Below are 18,081 nucleotides of genomic sequence, written 5' to 3' on the forward strand. Positions count from 1 at the left end.
CCTGTCTGTACAGCAACCTGAAGCACGAGATCCATTGAGAGAAACTACACACACCAAAAATATGAAATAACACAAAACACGAAAGGGCTATCATCGTACCTTTAGGAGTTGTGCAAACGCCTGCTTCTCCTGTCGTGAAACTTCCCCCTTGACTGAGACCAACTGAGCTCTCCTGTGGACTGGCCAGCTGATAAGACAGCAGTGCTAGCTGGAGAGTAGCCTCAGCACATTTGCCACCAAAGAAAACAGACCCCCCCCCCCCCCCCCCTTCTCCCCCGGTTCAGTTGGAGACCCTCCACCAGCAAACAGTTGTCTCTGAAGACACACTGCATCAAACTGTGAGGCCAAATGACCAGCAGCAGTCACCCTACCTCACCAATCCCATGCAGGGTCAGATTGAACAACAACATACAGGGAAGGTGAAAGAGTGTGAGGGCACCAGTGGAACAGCAGGTTATCCTGTTCTGACAAAGAAATGAAGCTGCCAGTGATTGGAGTGAAACACAAAGGTAAAGCAGTGCTTCAATGAGAGTGTTTCCTAATTGCTCAGGATTTATGACGCTGTGGTGTACAAACTCAAAAAGGAGGAGGGTCTGCTTGTTCATATGTGCCACCTTCCCTGATCTCCTGAGGTGAAAGACATTAACCTTTTAACAACTTTCCAGGCAGTATTACTCCTTCTTTCCACATATTAAAAACAGGGAAAACTAGAAAGAGCAGGACCACATGTCCTGGAATTTTGACAAAGTGACGGACTGGCCCCGCTCAGTGTTCCCTTACTTCCCTTAATCCCTAACTTTCTCTCTCTCTCTCTCCATCTCCCTCTCTCTCTCTCTCCATCTCCCTCCCCCTCCCTCCCTCTCACTCACTCACTCACTCACACTCTCTCTCTCTCTCTCTCTCCCCCCCATCTCTCTCTCTCTCTCTCTCTCACTCATATATATATATATATATATATATATATATATATATATATATATGTCCCCCTCTCTCCCTCTCTCTCTCTCTCTCCATCTCCCTCTCTCTTTCTTCCTCTCTCACGCACATGCACAAAGACTGACCGTTCACTTACAGAGACCCATCAGAAACATATGGTTTACACACACAAGCACATGCACACATACAGCCACATGGTTTCCTGTTTTCAAAGCTCCACCCCACCCCCTATGCCTTGACCTCTCCAAGAGTAAACACTTCCACATTTTCTTCAAGCTCACAAGCTAACGCTAACACTGCTCTCACTACCTACTCCCCATTCACCAGATGTTAGCAAGATGCTAACTCCTACACTAGATATATGTGCTTTCAGATACCAGACTAATACCATGTATTGTACAAAAACGGCAATTTGAGGCATTTGAACAAGACAGCTATCTTTCATCAATTTGACAACTTGTGGAAGACAATTAAGCAACACTTTATAGCATGGCAATAATTCATTATGAATGGACATTCACTATGAGCCAGAAATATCCACACTTCTCTTACAGGACTGAGAGACACTCATTTACACTAAGTACTTGCTGAAATGACCTACAGTATTATTCACATTATTGATTGACTGAGAAATACAGACTCCACACTCTAGAGACACTCTCTTAGGTCCACTAAGGAACTATTCAGAGCTCCTCTGACACGTGATTTATGCTGAGTGGAACTCACCTAACTGTAACCCTAGCCCTGGTATGATGAATTAGTGACACATGACCCCTGAACTCTGACAGCGAAGGTGACCATGGTGAACTGTAACCAGCTTTACCTGTAATCTCTGCTCTGTATGCAGCATTTGGATAATACTGTAGAGCTATAAATCATAACCGCGTAACTTGACACACCTATGATATATCGTAAAACAAGGTAGGCATGGTAACACTCAATGGATGGAGGCTGCAGTGCAGCCTGAGCAAAGCTAACTGTGTTCTGGGTTCAGGAGCATAGAAGACTTCTGACAGGATTAAATGTGCAATGGAACTTCCACAAAGCCATGACGGACTGCGTCGCCCTCTATTGGTGAGACCTGGTGTTCCCCCTCAAACAGAGCAAGTCATGCAAGCTCCACATCTGGAATTCAGAAGGCCGTCGTTAGGCACAGGCTGAACCACATCCCATTCTGCTGCAGCAGCAGTGGAGGAGGAGGCAGGCCCAGGAATTAGCAAGCCAAGGAGCATCGCCGCCGAGGAATCTGGAAGTCAGCAACTCTGGCAAAGCCGGAGAGAGAGCCTCCTCCCGGACGGGGCTTCGACGTGAGGATCACGCACATGTGTTCCCATGGCGCTCAGCCACAGCGGGCTCATCCCAGGGGCGGGCCGCTGAGGTGGACAAGTCAGTGCTCGGTAGGAACGGATCAGGAAGAATGAAGCCCCACACACAGGAAGAAGGTAGGGCATGATGAGTACCGGTAGATGCCACCCACTACAACCCCTCCCCCAATCCCCTGTATGGCCCTCATGCGTTGGATTTATCCTGAGGTTCAGTAGGGGTTTCCAGCCCCCTCATTCCCCCCACACATTTGTCATTAGTTCCTACTAGATTATGCCCAGCAAAACCATTGTGTTTCACATGGAAAGCATTCAGCGGAGGCCTTCGAGCTAACTGAGAGAAGATGTAGATAGGAGCCAATAACGGAAGTGCCCATCTTTGCTGTGAAGGAAAAATACATAGTATGGAAATGTTATGTGTTATGTTGTGTGTTGGCAATGTTAGTATTAAACTGGTTGTCTGTTGTGACAAAGTGATTCCTGTGTAACGTCAAAATTGTTACAACAGGAACTACATTAATGTGTAAGTATTTTTACATTAGTAAAGAACTCACCAAGGAAATGTCTGCTTGTCCATCTACTGTTTCTTCAGTCACTGAAACATGCACACCTGATTTAACACACAAACACACACACAGAGAATCGGTATAAATAAATGGATACGCTGTTTTTCACAGCAAGAGCAAATCCACCCACATTCTGCTGTATGTCGTGAATAGAGGGAAAATAACTCTAAACTGATTCAACATAACTGTCCTTATGTAAGTGGCCATGTACTTGCAGTGAATGGAAAATCACTACTAGAACAGTCTTTCAATACCAAGCACAGGAAGAACATTATCAGAACATAATCTATTTCTGTGACATTATGTAACTGCTGAGCATTTTTTTTATCAATAGGTATTAAAATGGACGATGCAGTCTTTTCTCATTAAAAAGAAAATGACAAAAACATGAATAACCTTTAAGAACAAACTCAGTTTTTCTGGACATCTGATGATATCACCTGTTGCTATGATACAGCCTTGGGCATAAACATATCGTGGGGCACATCAACACGCCCTATTCTTCCAATGACTCAGAACGCAGGGATTGACTTGACCTCTTCTTTCTTGCTGTGGGACCAACATAATTATTTCTGATCATGGAAGGATGATTAGAGTCAACTAGGCCAAGAGAACAGACAGAGCTTCTAAATGCTGAGAATGTTGGAGGAAGTGAAGCTTTACATTTAAGCAAACTGCTTTCAGTTTTCTCTTACAGTCCTTTTTAAAGGCCCTGTTGTCGACTCATGTGGTTCTGCCTCCTGGCGTAGGTGTATGTGTCTGACTGTCAATCAGAGGGAGTTGCTGTCAAATTATGCCTGGCTTAAGCTCTCAAAGCACAGAAACTAACTGGATAACATGGAAAGATTTGTAACAGTCCTGGACACCCTGCCTTACACACTTTAATCTCAAGAAAGGTGTTGACAAATCTTTATTCGAATAAAACATTATAATAAAATGTACAAAAAATATCCCAATGTTTTAATTTAACTACATTCCTCACCTTTAGGGGAGGTTGGGTGAATTGATGCTTCTTCCATGTTCCCAGGCGCTCCATCCGCTCTCTGTGCTGTCAGGTCTGGTAGCAACTCTTCAGAAGACGGTTCCTCAGGCCCCTGTTTCCCAGGGGAGGCAGGGCCTGCTCCAGGGACACCATCTGAATCCTCGGACACTGAACCAGGACCCAGATCCTGGATGATGTCATCAGAAGGGGACTTGGAGATGTTGTCTATAGGTGGCTGACCCTCGGACGGCCCTGAATCTGCCGTGGTGTCACAGGGACCCCTTGCCGCCACCATCGCTGAGTTGTCCCCGCAGAGTGGCCTTAGGTCCGATGGAATATCTTTCTCCCCGTCTGACGCCACCTCAGAGCTGAAGCTGGTCCCTGTGGGTGGGGCCTCGTCGTCGATGGTAGGAGTTTCACAGCCTTCAGGGTCTGTGAATCCAGAAATGTCCTCTTCCGCGACCTTCAACCCCAATGGGATCTCCTCAGGATGATCTGTGAGTTCCGGGTCATTGACTTCAGGAAGTGAACACAGGCTCTCATTCACCTCCACTGGTTTGTCGATTGGCGCAGTAACCAAGGCTGCTGATTTATTTTCTAGCGTGGGCTCTGGTGTCTTCTCAGCGTTCAATGGCTCTGTTGTGTTGTGACCAGGGAGAGATTGGGGTTTCGGTCCTGTGCCAGAGAGTGTCACAGGGGCCTTTCCCAAGCCCATCCCCACATTGCTGCTCAGCTCCATGGGGATCCATGAGTCGCGTGTGTCCTCCTCACTTGCCTCCATTTTGAAAACATCAAAGTCTTCCTCCTGACCTTCCTCGCCAGTTATGTTTGAGTCCTCCGTCAGTGGGAAGATCTCCGTCAAAGAGCTGCTGACGGAGCGAAACGTGTCTTCGTCGCTGGAGAGGTCGGGTGCCGCTCCCAAGTAGGCTTCGGAAGTGGCCATTGTGAAAAGCAAATCACTGGAATTAGACACCTCATTCACCTCCTCGTCAACATTATCACAGTCAACCTTGGGTTCTGAGGCTCTTTCCTCAAGGTCAGTGGGTTCATTGGAAGGCAAATAAGAACCTTCAGGATCCGAAGATAGCTCCACCTCTTCATTTCTAAGCGGTCCAGCATAGTTATTAGCATGTCCTATCTCGTTCTCAGCATACTCCCCAGAATGGCGGTCCGTTCCCGGGCGTGTGTGATTGCTAACATCAGGGCGGTTTCGCTGCAGTTCCTGCGCAGGGTAATCCCCAACAGCTGTTTCCTGACTTTGTTCCAAGCTGTTTGTCTCAGATGGAGGTTCCTCGTCATGGGGGCCCTCTATCATGGGACATGTAGACCCTGCGTCAGACGGAACCTCCTGCATGAGGTCACCAGTGAACACAGAGGGAGAAGGAGGGAGGCCCATGGAGGGGCTGGTAGAGTCTGGTAACCCTTCATTCGTTTTGTCCTTCTCGAAGTGAGGTTTAGCAGAAAGGTTCTGATCGATTTCCATCTCCTTGTCTCCATAGCGCTCCCCTTCCTGGGAGCACTCCATATCATTGTCGGAGCTTCCCGAGTTTTCCAGGGATTGCGTTTGCCCCATGGCTGTGGTTGTGGTGCCTCCACAGAGGGAAGATAAGTCTGAGTGTTTCTCGTCGTCCCTCTCAGCGGTCCTCTCCTCTCCTTCCTGGTTTGTCCCCTCTGCGGCCCCCAGGGTCCCACAGATTACAGTCCCCTCTGTATCGCTTTCCTCATGATGTTTTCCACAGGATGGTAATAGTTGGGATCCCACGGCAAGGCTTTCTCCCTCAGACTGGCTCTGCACACTGTCACCGCTACAGCTCACCCTCCCAGAGGCTCCTACTCCACCAGCGACCTCCTCTCCTCCCTCTTTCTTCTCTTCCTCCTCTGCTTTGTCGTAATCTTGGGGGCTGTTAGGACCCAGACACACCCTGTCTCCACAGAGGCACTGGCCATCGTCAGGGGGGCACTCTGAGGTTGGAGTGGCGAGAGACGGACCCCTGTCGTTCCCCTCGCCGTTGTTTTCTTTCTCACACCCCTGGGCTCGTGTGTCTGGGGAGGCTGGTTGCCGAGGTTGCTCCAAACAAGCTACCTCGGTCTCTAAGCCCTCACAGCATTCCTGGGCGGTGTGAAGTGACTCAGTCTGCAGCTGAAGAGAAGAAACTCCCTACATAGAACAAGAGAAAGGCACGAGACACATTAGTCAGCCTCCTGGAAGGAGGAGGTTGTTTGACTGTTATCGCACGCTAACTCGGTTACGTAACGCGCCTGCCACGCTCCAAGGCTCACAAACCACGCTGGAGGTCAAAACACGAGGGCAGCCGTCGCAAAGCAAACACACCGACTCCCATTGGCGTCAGTGCAGGCTAACACGTACCCTCCAAGCAACGTGAGGAAAGTGGAGATAGCGTGCTAAAGGGGCCAGGAGGGCAGGGCTCACCTTGGCGTGTAGCTGACAGATGAGGTGCCGCAAATGCTCCACGTCGATTTGGAGGGCTGTGGGGTCGAACCACGGGGCTGTGGTCACGGTCAAGGTGTGCGTGTCCAGGCTCGGGATGTTACACACCACCTTGGTGTCCGTCCTTGTCGCTGGGCCCGGCGTGAAAGAGTCCGTCCCTTTGTCCGTCTCAGATTTTGTTTCTGCCCTGTCCAAGAAACACAATCACCTTGCTTACGGTAAGGACATTGAATCATTCACAAGCAGGGTTTGTCACATGACCTCTCCTATCAATCCAGCTGGCTCCTCCCTTTCAATTGTGTTGGCCCGTTGTCATGACAACACTGTAACATTTATACTACTACAACAAAGTGACATCGCAACTCACCCTCATCTGTTTCTGTCTGCCACGGTATTATAGAATCACTTTGAAACCAAAAACCTCTAACAACTTTCAACACTTCATGTGTATGTTTAGTGATGAGTACAGCATATAGCATAGAGAGCTGAAAGAAGAAGTGTGTGTTGTTTGCTCTACAGACAGTTCTGGAAGAGTGAGAACCTCCACAGCCGGATCCTGTTGTGTAATACTGGGTGGGGTGGCTGAGCAGGGAGAGCTGAGGTCACCAGCAACAAGAATGAGTTCACTTTTCATGAGTCAAGCCAAGAAGATGTACATAAATGGAGGGAAACAATATGAGCTGACTCGAGGGGAAATGGCCTCATGGCCTTCACTGTGTTTACTAGAGGGAACACACCAGCCATGAGACATGGGGCTTTACAGGAGTGTCCTATCACAGCAGAAAAAGGCCCACACCATCTCTGAACTGATGTAATGTTTCAGCTCATTTACTAACAAACGGATGGCTTGAATTTTCCAGCTTAATGTTTAACTGCTTAAGAACAAGAGGAATGTGTTTTGTCTCTCCTGAGTCAAACAGATTGCATTTTTAGGGAGAAGCATGTGCATCATTAGTTTTTTCTAAAGCCTCACCTTCTATATGTCATGTTCAGTTTCTACTTTTGAAGAAAAGGCCTTAATAGAAATGATCAGAGAGAAGCAGATAAGGTTTTGCTAGCGGTCTGTAGACTCTAAGGCTGAATCCCAATATTCCCCCTTACCCCTTCCCCTTACCCCTAGCCCTTACTTTTGCACGTTCACGTGAGAGCTAGTGGTGTCCCAATACTCTTTTTGAGCTAGAGGTAGGGCTAAGACGAAGGGGTATACACCCCTGAAAACCAAGTAAGATCGGGAGCTTACTTGAAACCTAGGGCTATGTGAATACTGCGCGACCGGCAACAATGGCGGCCAGATCATCCAGAGAGTCTTGTTTTGTGCTATACAGTCCTGTACATATATATTTGCAACCATTTTCATAATTGAAACGTTTCAAAAAATCGCTAGTTTGCTACGCTAATGTTACAGTGCTGATTTGCACAACAGTCCCGCATTTCTCTGACTAGCATGTCTACAGTGAATTTCGTTTGATATCAGTGCAAAACAATACTTGCGTTGGAGATATCGATACGTGCTAGATGACGTACCCGTAACCAAGTGGCGTCCCATTTCTTAGGGATATGTAGCCCTTACCCCTCAGTTTCGAGGGCCAAGGGCTAGGGGTAAATTAAGGGCTAGGGGTAAGGGCTAGGGGTAAGAGTAAGGGGGAGTATTGGGATTCAGCCTAAACAAGGCCTTTGTTCGAGCATCTCTAAATGCTCGTTAAACACCCTTAAACTAATTTAAGCTTAAAAGCTCCCATATCGGCCCCACAACTATTTGGACCACATCTAGAACTGAAACTGTATGCCATGCTGTGGCCTCGGGTTATGTTCTCAGAATATATCTATTGTCCCATGCCCGTCCCACAGCTTAAGAGCGTTGACAAACAAAAGTGGCACTGGTGTTATCCTCCGAAACCACACTGTCTCTCTGCTGTATTGACATTTGTTGTTTGTTCAAGGAGAGCCATGTTTACAGAAAAGATGTGCCTCTGTGCGCTTCATCTGTTGAACAAAGTCGGAAAGAAATTCAACATGTCTGTGACAGGTGGATATACACCTGAGGGTTGACGTTGGAATTGTCTTTTCCCAACATCACGACTCACAATTTTTACATGTTTACTATTCATTTCGAAACTGACACAGCAAGTCCTCCTGAATGGCAAGAAAAGTAACCAAAACAACACTGTGAATATCCCAAATATTTTGGACGAAGGAACATACTTTGGTCTAACTTTGCAGCCCAGTCTCCTGGTCAGCGAGGGGTCTCTGTACTCACTGTGTGAGGAGCTCCTGCAGCTGGCCGTGGCCCCGCTGCTGGGCGATGCAGGCGGCTGTCAGCCCCTGCTTGTTGGTCAGGCCGAGGGCTTCCTGAGCTCCAGGCTGCAGCAGCAGGAATCCGGCCACCCTTCGGAGACCGCGGCGGGCCGCAAAGTGGAAAAGGGTCTCCTGGGGCTCTTGCTCTGTCCCCGGGGAGGCAGGGGTGAGTGTAAGGGGGAGGAGGATGGGAAAGAGGGAGTGGAAGGGTGGGAGGGTGAGGGGAGGAACAGAAAAAAACAAGAAACACGTGTCGGTCGGGTTCAAGTCATCAAAGGTCCTTCTCACACGTCCGTGCGACCGTATAGCCTTGTCTTCCGATAGCAGGCATGCCACGGGCCCCTCCGGTGGAGCAATGCCATTGGGCTTATCCTTCACCTCTACAGTAGCCCTGGTAGCACACTGTAAATCAGGCCAGAGAGCTTTTACGATCCCTGCTGTTGTTAGAACAGCCTTAGTACATCTGAGCAAGTTCAGCAGGTGGGCTCAGTGTGTGAGAGATCAGGCACCCTGAGTGACAGGCCACAGTTTTAGGTCGTTCATCTCCTCCCCATTTACACGCAGTCGCACACCAGCATGCAAATGTGTAGATCTACAAACACAATAACACCCATGGCCATGCCCACAAGGACACAAACAAACAAGCAGTCACACACACACACACTATCGCATACACTATCGTATACAGAAGTCCAAACCTCATACCGCCTCAAAACCCCTGCTAATGTACTCAAGATAACTGCAGCACAACAGGAGAGGTAAGATACTGGGCTCTGACCCAAGGTTGTTTTTAGCCACCTCAAAGCCACAACCTCATTAACAGCGATTAAATCCTCCACCCCCACCCCCCTTCCCAGTACTTTCTCTGGAACAGATTACCAGTAATTCTGGGGACTTTAAAGAGTTACACAGGCCTCTGACCTAGTCCTCTGTGGCCCTTCATAACACAATAAAACTGGAGAAAACTTATGTCCTGATATGAACCACGGTCTGATAGATTCTGAGGGTGGTGAGGAAGTTAATCTGAAGCAAAAAGAAGTCTTGAGACACATTAAAAAGGCTGCTGGATGTTCCTTTTTTTTCCACAAAGACAGCGGCAATATCTGGCACAAAGGTACATTGCCTACACTGCCCAGCAAACTCAACAAAGGCGAGAAGTGGCCGAGGACTTTTGAGGAGGATTAACAAATCACTCAGTCGATTGAGATCATTCATCACTTGCTGTCCATTTTGATTCAAACATTTCACACTGTTGTTGCCTGTTGTTGTGTCCCTGTGTGCCAGCAAAGCAGTTTCACTCCATTTACGACTGGCTAGTCAGTGCCTTCCTGGACCCTGGCAGTGGGGATGGGGCGATATCTAATTGCTCCAATTAAACGCTCCAGTTATCCATGTAGCCAACTGCTGGCTTTAGGGTCTGACCTCACTACCCACCACCAGCTGTAGGAAATTCCAGACTCCGGGTTTTCCATAACCAGCCATCGCTCACAAGCAAGCAATGAAAAGAATGTTATCTCTCTCACCAGAGGCCATGTGAAAAATACAGCTATTTCTTAGAGTCACATAGCTGTCACTAGCTTCTAAGATGAAGCTGAAGCATCGGGCTGTATAAACATACTGACGAAGAGAGGCTTCGGCCCAACAGTGCTTTATTTGTGATGTGAAGGACGATTAAAAGAAATCACCTTCAAAAACTCTTCTCTTTAGATGTCAATCAATTCTGACATGTTTGACAGAGGCTCGCTGTGATCAAGCGCTTTCCAATGTCCAGCATGAAGTCTTTCTGGGGCACAGCTGTAGCATAACCTATCACAGTAAGGCCAGCTACACCAGCAGGGTGACAGTTTCAACATACAGTAGATGACAAGTGATCCCAGGGCTACTGTGTGCATGACAGGCTCTGAGGGCTGTATGGGTGTATGGTTGCCAACGCTGATCCTATTAGGATATTGTTTAAGCCTGGGCTCAGTGCCACACATGGCCAATGTAATGCCCACAGATCTAAAGCCCTATGCCACTGTACACTTAATCGTTGCTACAAGCAAAACAAATCATTTGTTATCCCCTGAAATTGTTTTAGTTAAATAGCTGCTTTGCAGGATTTCCTATTTACATTAAACACTTTATATTTGAAAGTAATTTCATTGTACTTTACTATAGCAAGACACAAACATGAAAATCACATTGATTCATGTACAAGACAGCCTTCTGTGCTTTATCTTCCCTCAGCCCATTGCAGCTTCAATTATTGAGCTGATGGCTAGCTGTAATTATGTAGTGGAAGTCAGTGCAAAAGCAATTATATTTACAATAGCCACAGGGAGAGCAGCTCTCAACTCAGGCTGTAATATTTTGTGTATTCCCCAGTCTGGGTTAAAGGGCCTGTGAGACAAGCAAAATTACCAATGTGTTTATCATCAAAATCAAGTCCTTTAGCTCACGTTGCATGATAAAAGCCACTGAGTCAATGTCAATGTGAAATTGGACCTGTACTTTCACCACTCGTTTCCTCTTTGTGTTGTATTTGTCACAGCACCCCACGTTTCCCTAATGGAACCTAAGGTACTGGTTTCACTCTCAGTCATGGTTAAGGCTGCAGTCACAAACACAATGGAGCGTCTCTGAATACACCTGTTTACACTTACCTCAGCCACACAAGGTCCTCAATCGCACCACCACATGATAGCTGGCAAGTTAGCTAACCCTAGCCTGCATGCTAATACAAGACATGCCTCGTTTTTTTATACAAATCACATTTCTTTACTATAAAAAGTCGTTTAAAAAGTTGTTTTAAAAATAAGTTCAAAAGTAGTAGACTTCCAGAGGCTAGTAGTGTGGACCTGAATGTCTTCTCCCACCCTGTCTGGTGAGAGGAAAACAGAACTATCAGTTGAGCTGAGAGCATGCCCTCACATTTATCAGTACCCACTACTTAGGTTCCACTCACCCCTCGATTACAGTCTAAAGTGCAAGAAAAGAGACAGTTAATTGGGCACAAATGTGTGTTTAAGAACGGCTGACATTGCGTTCCTGACTTCTACATGGCAACCGAATTGGAAAATCGTTAAGGAGGAAGGAGAAGAGGGAATGAGTGAAAGGAGGACAGCCAAGATCAACAGTACTGTGTCTGTAGCTCCATGCCTGGGGTCCTGGGTCTGGGGAGAAATCTGCAGCTTGCCTGGCTGTTCCCCCCAGATAGTGTACTAGCCTTTGTATTATGCTTATTAACTTAATTGCTCAAGTCCAACTGAAACATGTTGCAGATGGTTGAACATGACATTGACCTGAAGCAGATCTACAGATAAATGGGTTTCTGATTAGGGAAACTGTATGCATTGACTGAGGAATATTCTTTAGATTCAAATGTTAATTGGAAACGCAGACACACACATACACGCACAGACACACACACTCACCAGTGCTGCTGTTGAGTTTATGTCCCAGTAGGCTCCACCCATGGGGCAGGGTGAGGTGATTCAGAGCCAGTGCCAGGCTCTGGTCCAGCCTCTCACACTCTTGCAGTGGGATCAGACACTCGTCCAGCATCAGAGCCCCCTCCAGGCCATCCTGCCTCCCTGCTGTGCTCACCAGGAACTGGGCCATGTCAAAGGCCAGGTCCTGGAGGAAGCTGAAGGGGTGATGGGCCACCATGATCGGGGTCCCTCCGGGTCGGGCCGAGCACAGGGTGACCCGCACTGCCTCACAACAGTCATGGGCTGGGGGAGAGGCGGAGGGGGGAGGAGACATCCGCCAAGAGGTAGCAAATAAAGCATAAGTATCAAAACACAGAAATCATTGCTATGGAAGATGTTCTACCTGACATTTCTCACATTTAAAGTCTAAGGACATCAAGTTGGATGGAGAGAACACGCTGCTGCTGACAGTGTATGGTATAGAAATAAATGGCAGGCTTTGTCACGTTGTAGCTGTAAATAGGATGTCCTTTCCCTGTGAAAAACAGGCTGTGTGGCTGAGCACATAATGTGCAATGTATACTTTGGGGTTCTCCTATTACCAGCAGCAGGACATAGCTTAGATGGCAGACAGCCAGAGAAGCTGCTCAATAGTTGCAGAACGTGCTGAAGATATTGAACGCCACTCTGATGTGATGTCAGTAAAACATTTGCTAAACGAATACATCTGAAATAAAACTAGAAAAAAGTAGACAATTTACAAACTTTTTACACACTGTGCTCACGTCATACCCTGAAAATATGTTGTGGTCAAAGGAAAATAATGTTTTTGCAACCCCTATCCGTAATACCACGAAGGGAAAGGCATAGGCATGGTTTAAGTCTCATTATGTACAATACACGGTTAGTGCTATTTGAGGCGATATCTGTCAGACTCTGTGGTCAAAGTAATGTGTGCATGCGCGAGCACAAACACACACTAACGACTCTGTGGTTACAAAGCATGTAGCCAGTAAAAGTGACAGCCAGTGTTCATTCCCCATAGCGGTTAGCTTAAATAGGGAGCTCTGGTCCAACCACGTCAGAGATGCCCTCCTGTAGAAAAAAAAACGGCATTCTAAACTGCTTGTTTCAGAGTAACCAAAGAGAAATTATAAGAATGACAACAATGTCACTTTTAGTGTTCCCTTCAGCTCCGCGACAGCATAGTGCCATGATAAATACAGAGGCACACTCAACAAAAGTACTCGTTTACATGAATGGACATGCAGGCTAACAACCCAGATCCCACAGTCTTAATCAGGTGAGGCCTCTGAAGTAACAGATCATGACTGCACAGAACAATGGCTTACAGATTAATAGCCTACTGGAAGGGATAGGTCAATCAGGAAGCATCATTCAATCTCACTCTTCCTGTAAATCCTTAAAACCCCCCACCAGTACGCTTTTAATGCCAACTATTGCTGAACCTAGCATAACCAGGCCTAGCCAGGCTTACATACCTTAGGCCACAAGTTTAGCCTAACTAAGGCTACAACATCTGCCCTAACCCTAAAGTAAATAATTGATGCTAACAGCTAAGTGTTGGGGCTTGTTTAGTAGTAGCATTCTCCGAAGACGGAGGGCGTATGGGGCACATTAACGAAGCACTAAAGCAGAGATAATTTGTCACCAGGACAGACCCCATAGCGGCCTCCCTGCCTCTCCTCTTCTTCCTGCTACGAGAGCTCCAAGCCAGCTGAGCCCTTAATAAGATAAGCAGGTAAACATGTTTTCAGACAACCAAGTGCTGCCATCTCTCTGCCTCTGGTGGGAACGGACATGTTTCGGTGGCTAAATGTGATTTATTGTAGACCTATAATACACTTTAAGAAGAAAGATGAGGAATCGGGTTTCCAACACAAGGGAAATCTAATACATAGACAGGGGGGTCAACTTCTTCCACCAAGCAGTTGAGTACACAGACAAGTATTGGCTCCAAAACGCTCATTCAAAGTTTCAGTACAGTTAAACATGTCGGTGTACTCCAGGGAGTACACCGACATCTTACAAACCTAACGGGGTCACCTAAAAGAGCTTTGAATGGACATAAAGTGACACCAACACCAGTCACAGTCACCTGGCGAGAGTACAGGAGAGCCAGGAGAGCAAACTCGGGCACTGCAGGTGGAGCTGTCACCCTGAATGCAGTGCAGCTAACAGACAGCTGCAAAGCATTGTGGGTCTGCCTTACCGGGACACAGGGCCTGCAGGGTGTCATGGCCGCTCCGCAGCGTGCTGGTTATGTGGCTCTGGGTGGTGCCAGCAAACAGCAGGTAGAACTCCACCCCCTCCACATCGCCTAGCTGCTCCTCCTCACATAACTGCACGGTAATCAGACACTTGCCCTGCGAGGATGGAGAGAAGAAGGAGGTGGTGGGTAGAGAGAGTGAGCGGACAAGGGTGCGTGAGAAGAAACAAAGAAAGAAAATAATGAGAAAGCATATAATGCCATGGTATGAGAACCAATTGCAAAGAATGAAACTACTGTTTCACTAAGAGATATCCTTAAAATGTGATTGAACCAAGAAATTCCCTTTAGGGGCCAAGACACTGTGCTCAAGACATGATTGACTGGACCAATCACACATCGCTGGGCCTGCAGGGTAACAGATAAGATAGGAAGGTAGCCACTACATTTCCTGACCTAACCACCTTATTTATAGGCTGCATGTTCATTGGTTAGATTGACAGCATTGCGATAACAACTTTGGTTTAGCAGCCATGCAACCATGTTATGGAGCACGGTAAGTTAACAACCTCCATCCGACGCATACTGCAGCAGGATTTAAATACATTATGTATCTTTCTTTCTTCCTGTTGTTCTGTTTTTACTTCTTTGGAAGATGAAAACGTGACTACAGGAATTTAGATTGCTAAGAGCTGTCAAACAAAGTGATGCAACATCCTCCAACGAAAGGTGTGAATGGCGGGATAATGAGCAAGAGTAACAATGCCTTGTCATTCGATCTTCCATGTGTCTCAGCTGAGCTTACTTAAGTCTATGCAGTTTGACATTGTCTTATACCAGGCATGTCAAGGTTTATTAATGTCACTCACAGGTGGATTGAGCCACAGTGGCTGAAACAAGCCATCGTAAAATCAGCGACGTCATTTCCATTTAACTGAATAGGACTGTGAGACAGTGAGGAGAAGCATCAACGCATACATATATGTGTTTGCTGCTTAGGAGCAAGGCTGCGCAAAGCCTGAGGAAGTGATAAATGGAGTTAATAGTGAGGGTCAAAGGTCATTCTTGGAGGAGGGGGGGGGGGGGGGGGGGCAGACTTTTTCTTCCTCCTCTTGTAGTGCTGTCGCCTCGGGCCTCCGTCACACAGAGAGGGGATTACTGGCTTGACAGCAGGGCCAGGGAGGGAAACTGACAGGCTTTGGACTCGGCTGCACTTGTTGTGCAAGCTGCCGCTGTCGAGCGACATGTGAGGGTGATGTTCGAACATCGCACTACTCCTGATCCCATGGGAGAAGAAAGGAACTCTGGATAAGTTGTGACACATGGAACCTTTCTGGAGATGAGATTTGGGTTCTGAAGACTAAAACTACCTTGTTCCAAGAGAGCCACCATCTTGCAGGCTGTAGCTGGTTAACCAGCTGAATCGGGCTAGTTACAACTGGGGTTGGAGTGAAAGCCTGCAGGATGATAGCTGCAGGAGGAGAACGCTGCAATAAATGTGTGGCTAGGATTAGAAGCATGCAGAGGATACTTGAGTCTCAGACTTCACTCATACTCCTGCAGGGATCAAGAAACATACAGCTTCTGCATCAAAATTGGATTCATTTCCACATCACTTGTGAAGCAGAGGATGAGTGAGCAGAGGATGACAGCTAGCTAATGGTACTGCAGGTAGCAAATCTTACACCTCCTTCTCAGCATTAACATATTGTTCGTGAATTAAACCTTCCGGAAGGTTGAGTTTCCTTATAATAGAATGACCTTTCTCAAAAGTACAATTCCTCTAGCCTTTAGCCATTAAGATAATTCTGGAGGACTTTCTTCTGCAAAGTTTGTTTTACATTCTATGCTAGAACTCCTGAGAGTCAGAGGGGATTTCATCTTGCAGTTTGGGTGTGCAGAGAAAAAAGGAGGGATGGGAAACATCTGCTGGAGACAGGAAACGGTACACACAACACAGCAGGCTGCAGGCTGTACCACAGACCCCTGTTGCACAAGGTGCACACACACGCACGCGCACAGTCTCACTTACACACACGCAAACAAGTGCACAAACACACAGAAACAAGCGTGCGCACACACACAGAGACTATTCTGTAGCTAAGTGTTGATGAGTGGGCAAGCTCCATCACTCATCAGAGCAAATAGATTGGTGCATGACCTTGGATATGACCTTGTGTAATTTATACAATGAAAACAAACAAAAATTGTTTTGTCTTAAATATCTAAAATAGGAGCTTTAGGCACAAACGCAGCAACAAAAATATACTTGAATTCATGAGTGCACTTAGCATATGAGAAGTATTCAAGGAAGCAATGCTAAAGGTCTTTCATAATGGGAGTCAGTTGGCTGAGCGGTGAGGGAGTCGGGCTAGTAATCCTAAGGTTGCCAGTTCGATTCCCGGTCATGCCAACTGACGTTGTGTCCTTGGGCAAGGCACTTCACCCTACTTGCCTCGGGGGAATGTCCCTGTACTTACTGTAAGTCGCTCTGGATAAGAGCGTCTGCTAAATGACTAAATGTAAATGTAAATAATGAAAAAGAATTGCTATGATATTCATGTAGGCTATCAGTCAGACTCATCACACTGACTTGTGCCTTGTTTAAAAATCTGAGTGAACTGTTCTGACCTGCTAATCATGGTGTGTTAACAGGGAAATAGGTGTCTTTGAAGCCACATCAAAGGAGATCCTGGGTGGGGGCGGTCCCTGAGTTCTGCTCCTTGCTCAAGGATGGGCTTGTGAATCTGCTCAGAACTCCAAGCCTGTGTGTGCATGTGTGTGTGTGTGTCTACATGTGTAAGTGTGTGTGCCCATGTGCGTGTGCTGCCTCTCCTCTCCTGACAAGGGGTGTAACCAAGTCCAGTCATACATCACTCTCCTTCCCTTCCTCCTCTTCCGCCGTACGAAGGGTGCTGACAGCCTCACTAACTCAGCAGGGTCTAGGGAGATGCTCCACGCCCCCTGCAAAGAACCTTCCTTACAACTCCACCCCCCCTCCACGCCCCCTTCGCCTCCCACACACTGAACTGAAAAGATTTGCATGATGAATCAGAGCACACATGTCCATGTCACCCAGAGGAGACCGTGTTGCTGTGGCCCCTTTGCTGGCCTGATTGCATTCCAAATAGCAATAGGTGAGAGGAATCTGCTGTAAGGCATTGGTTGATGATAGACAAGGAGGTGGTTAATGTATTGGGGCTTGGGCTAGCATGGGTGGTTCCTGGGAGTCTCGGTGTTATCTCCCTTCCTCTATGGTGGGCTGGACAGCCCTGAACCGGGTCCTTACTGCCTTCAGCACCAGGCTGCGGCTGGTGCTACTTTTTGTAAATGCGGTATCAAATGAATGGGTGTACTTAATTGGTCTTATGCACTACAACGACAGAAAACAATGGTTGTTTTTGAGAAACAGTGAAGAAAGTTTGAAATATTGCCCCCCACTTTTACCTCCCTCAAAGTTCTAGTTCTTGTGAGTATAATATCATAGTTCTGTTTCTGAATATTATTGAATCACTCAATTCCTTCCTGTACTTACTTTTTCCTTTGGTTCAAATACATGTGTTTATCTTGTTACTATGTCGTTCAAATGGATTATTAGTTACTAATCAACAATTTGTATTAATACTTACATATAACGGAGCTTGTTGTGGAATAAGTTTCATGTCACTGGGCACTGGAAAGAAGGAAAAAAAAACAAATGAAATGGAATACAATTGTTTGCAACCTGTAGCAAAACAGTGATATACCTATCAGCTACATTGCTCAATCAAAGTTTCAGAAAGGTAGCCAAAACAACTATTGTGATCCTAGTTGTGTTGGGGACAACCAAGGACATCAGCTTGTTGACACCAGCAGGGGCAGGCCTACCTCTGGGCTAGCATGTGACAG

At 46.9% G+C, this 18,081-nt stretch overlaps 1 protein-coding gene across 1 annotated transcript in view; it reads right to left on the reverse strand.

Annotated features, from left to right (window-relative positions):
- The window catches only part of LOC136955108 (A-kinase anchor protein 13-like), a 48,263-nt gene extending 30,408 nt beyond the window's left edge, over nt 1-17,855 (reverse strand). The window contains exons 1-7 of the mRNA XM_067248722.1: nt 17,823-17,855; nt 14,197-14,350; nt 11,967-12,266; nt 8,513-8,690; nt 6,238-6,442; nt 3,807-5,964; nt 2,813-2,868 (exon numbers count right to left, since the gene is read on the reverse strand). Coding sequence (XP_067104823.1) covers nt 2,813-2,868; nt 3,807-5,964; nt 6,238-6,442; nt 8,513-8,690; nt 11,967-12,266; nt 14,197-14,350; nt 17,823-17,855 — 3,084 coding nt within the window. The remainder of the gene's footprint in view (nt 1-2,812; nt 2,869-3,806; nt 5,965-6,237; nt 6,443-8,512; nt 8,691-11,966; nt 12,267-14,196; nt 14,351-17,822) is intronic.
- Between the last annotated feature and the right edge of the window lie 226 nt (nt 17,856-18,081).

This window comes from Osmerus mordax, chromosome 13 (assembly GCF_038355195.1).
Source record: "Osmerus mordax isolate fOsmMor3 chromosome 13, fOsmMor3.pri, whole genome shotgun sequence".
Classification (NCBI taxonomy): domain Eukaryota; kingdom Metazoa; phylum Chordata; class Actinopteri; order Osmeriformes; family Osmeridae; genus Osmerus; species Osmerus mordax.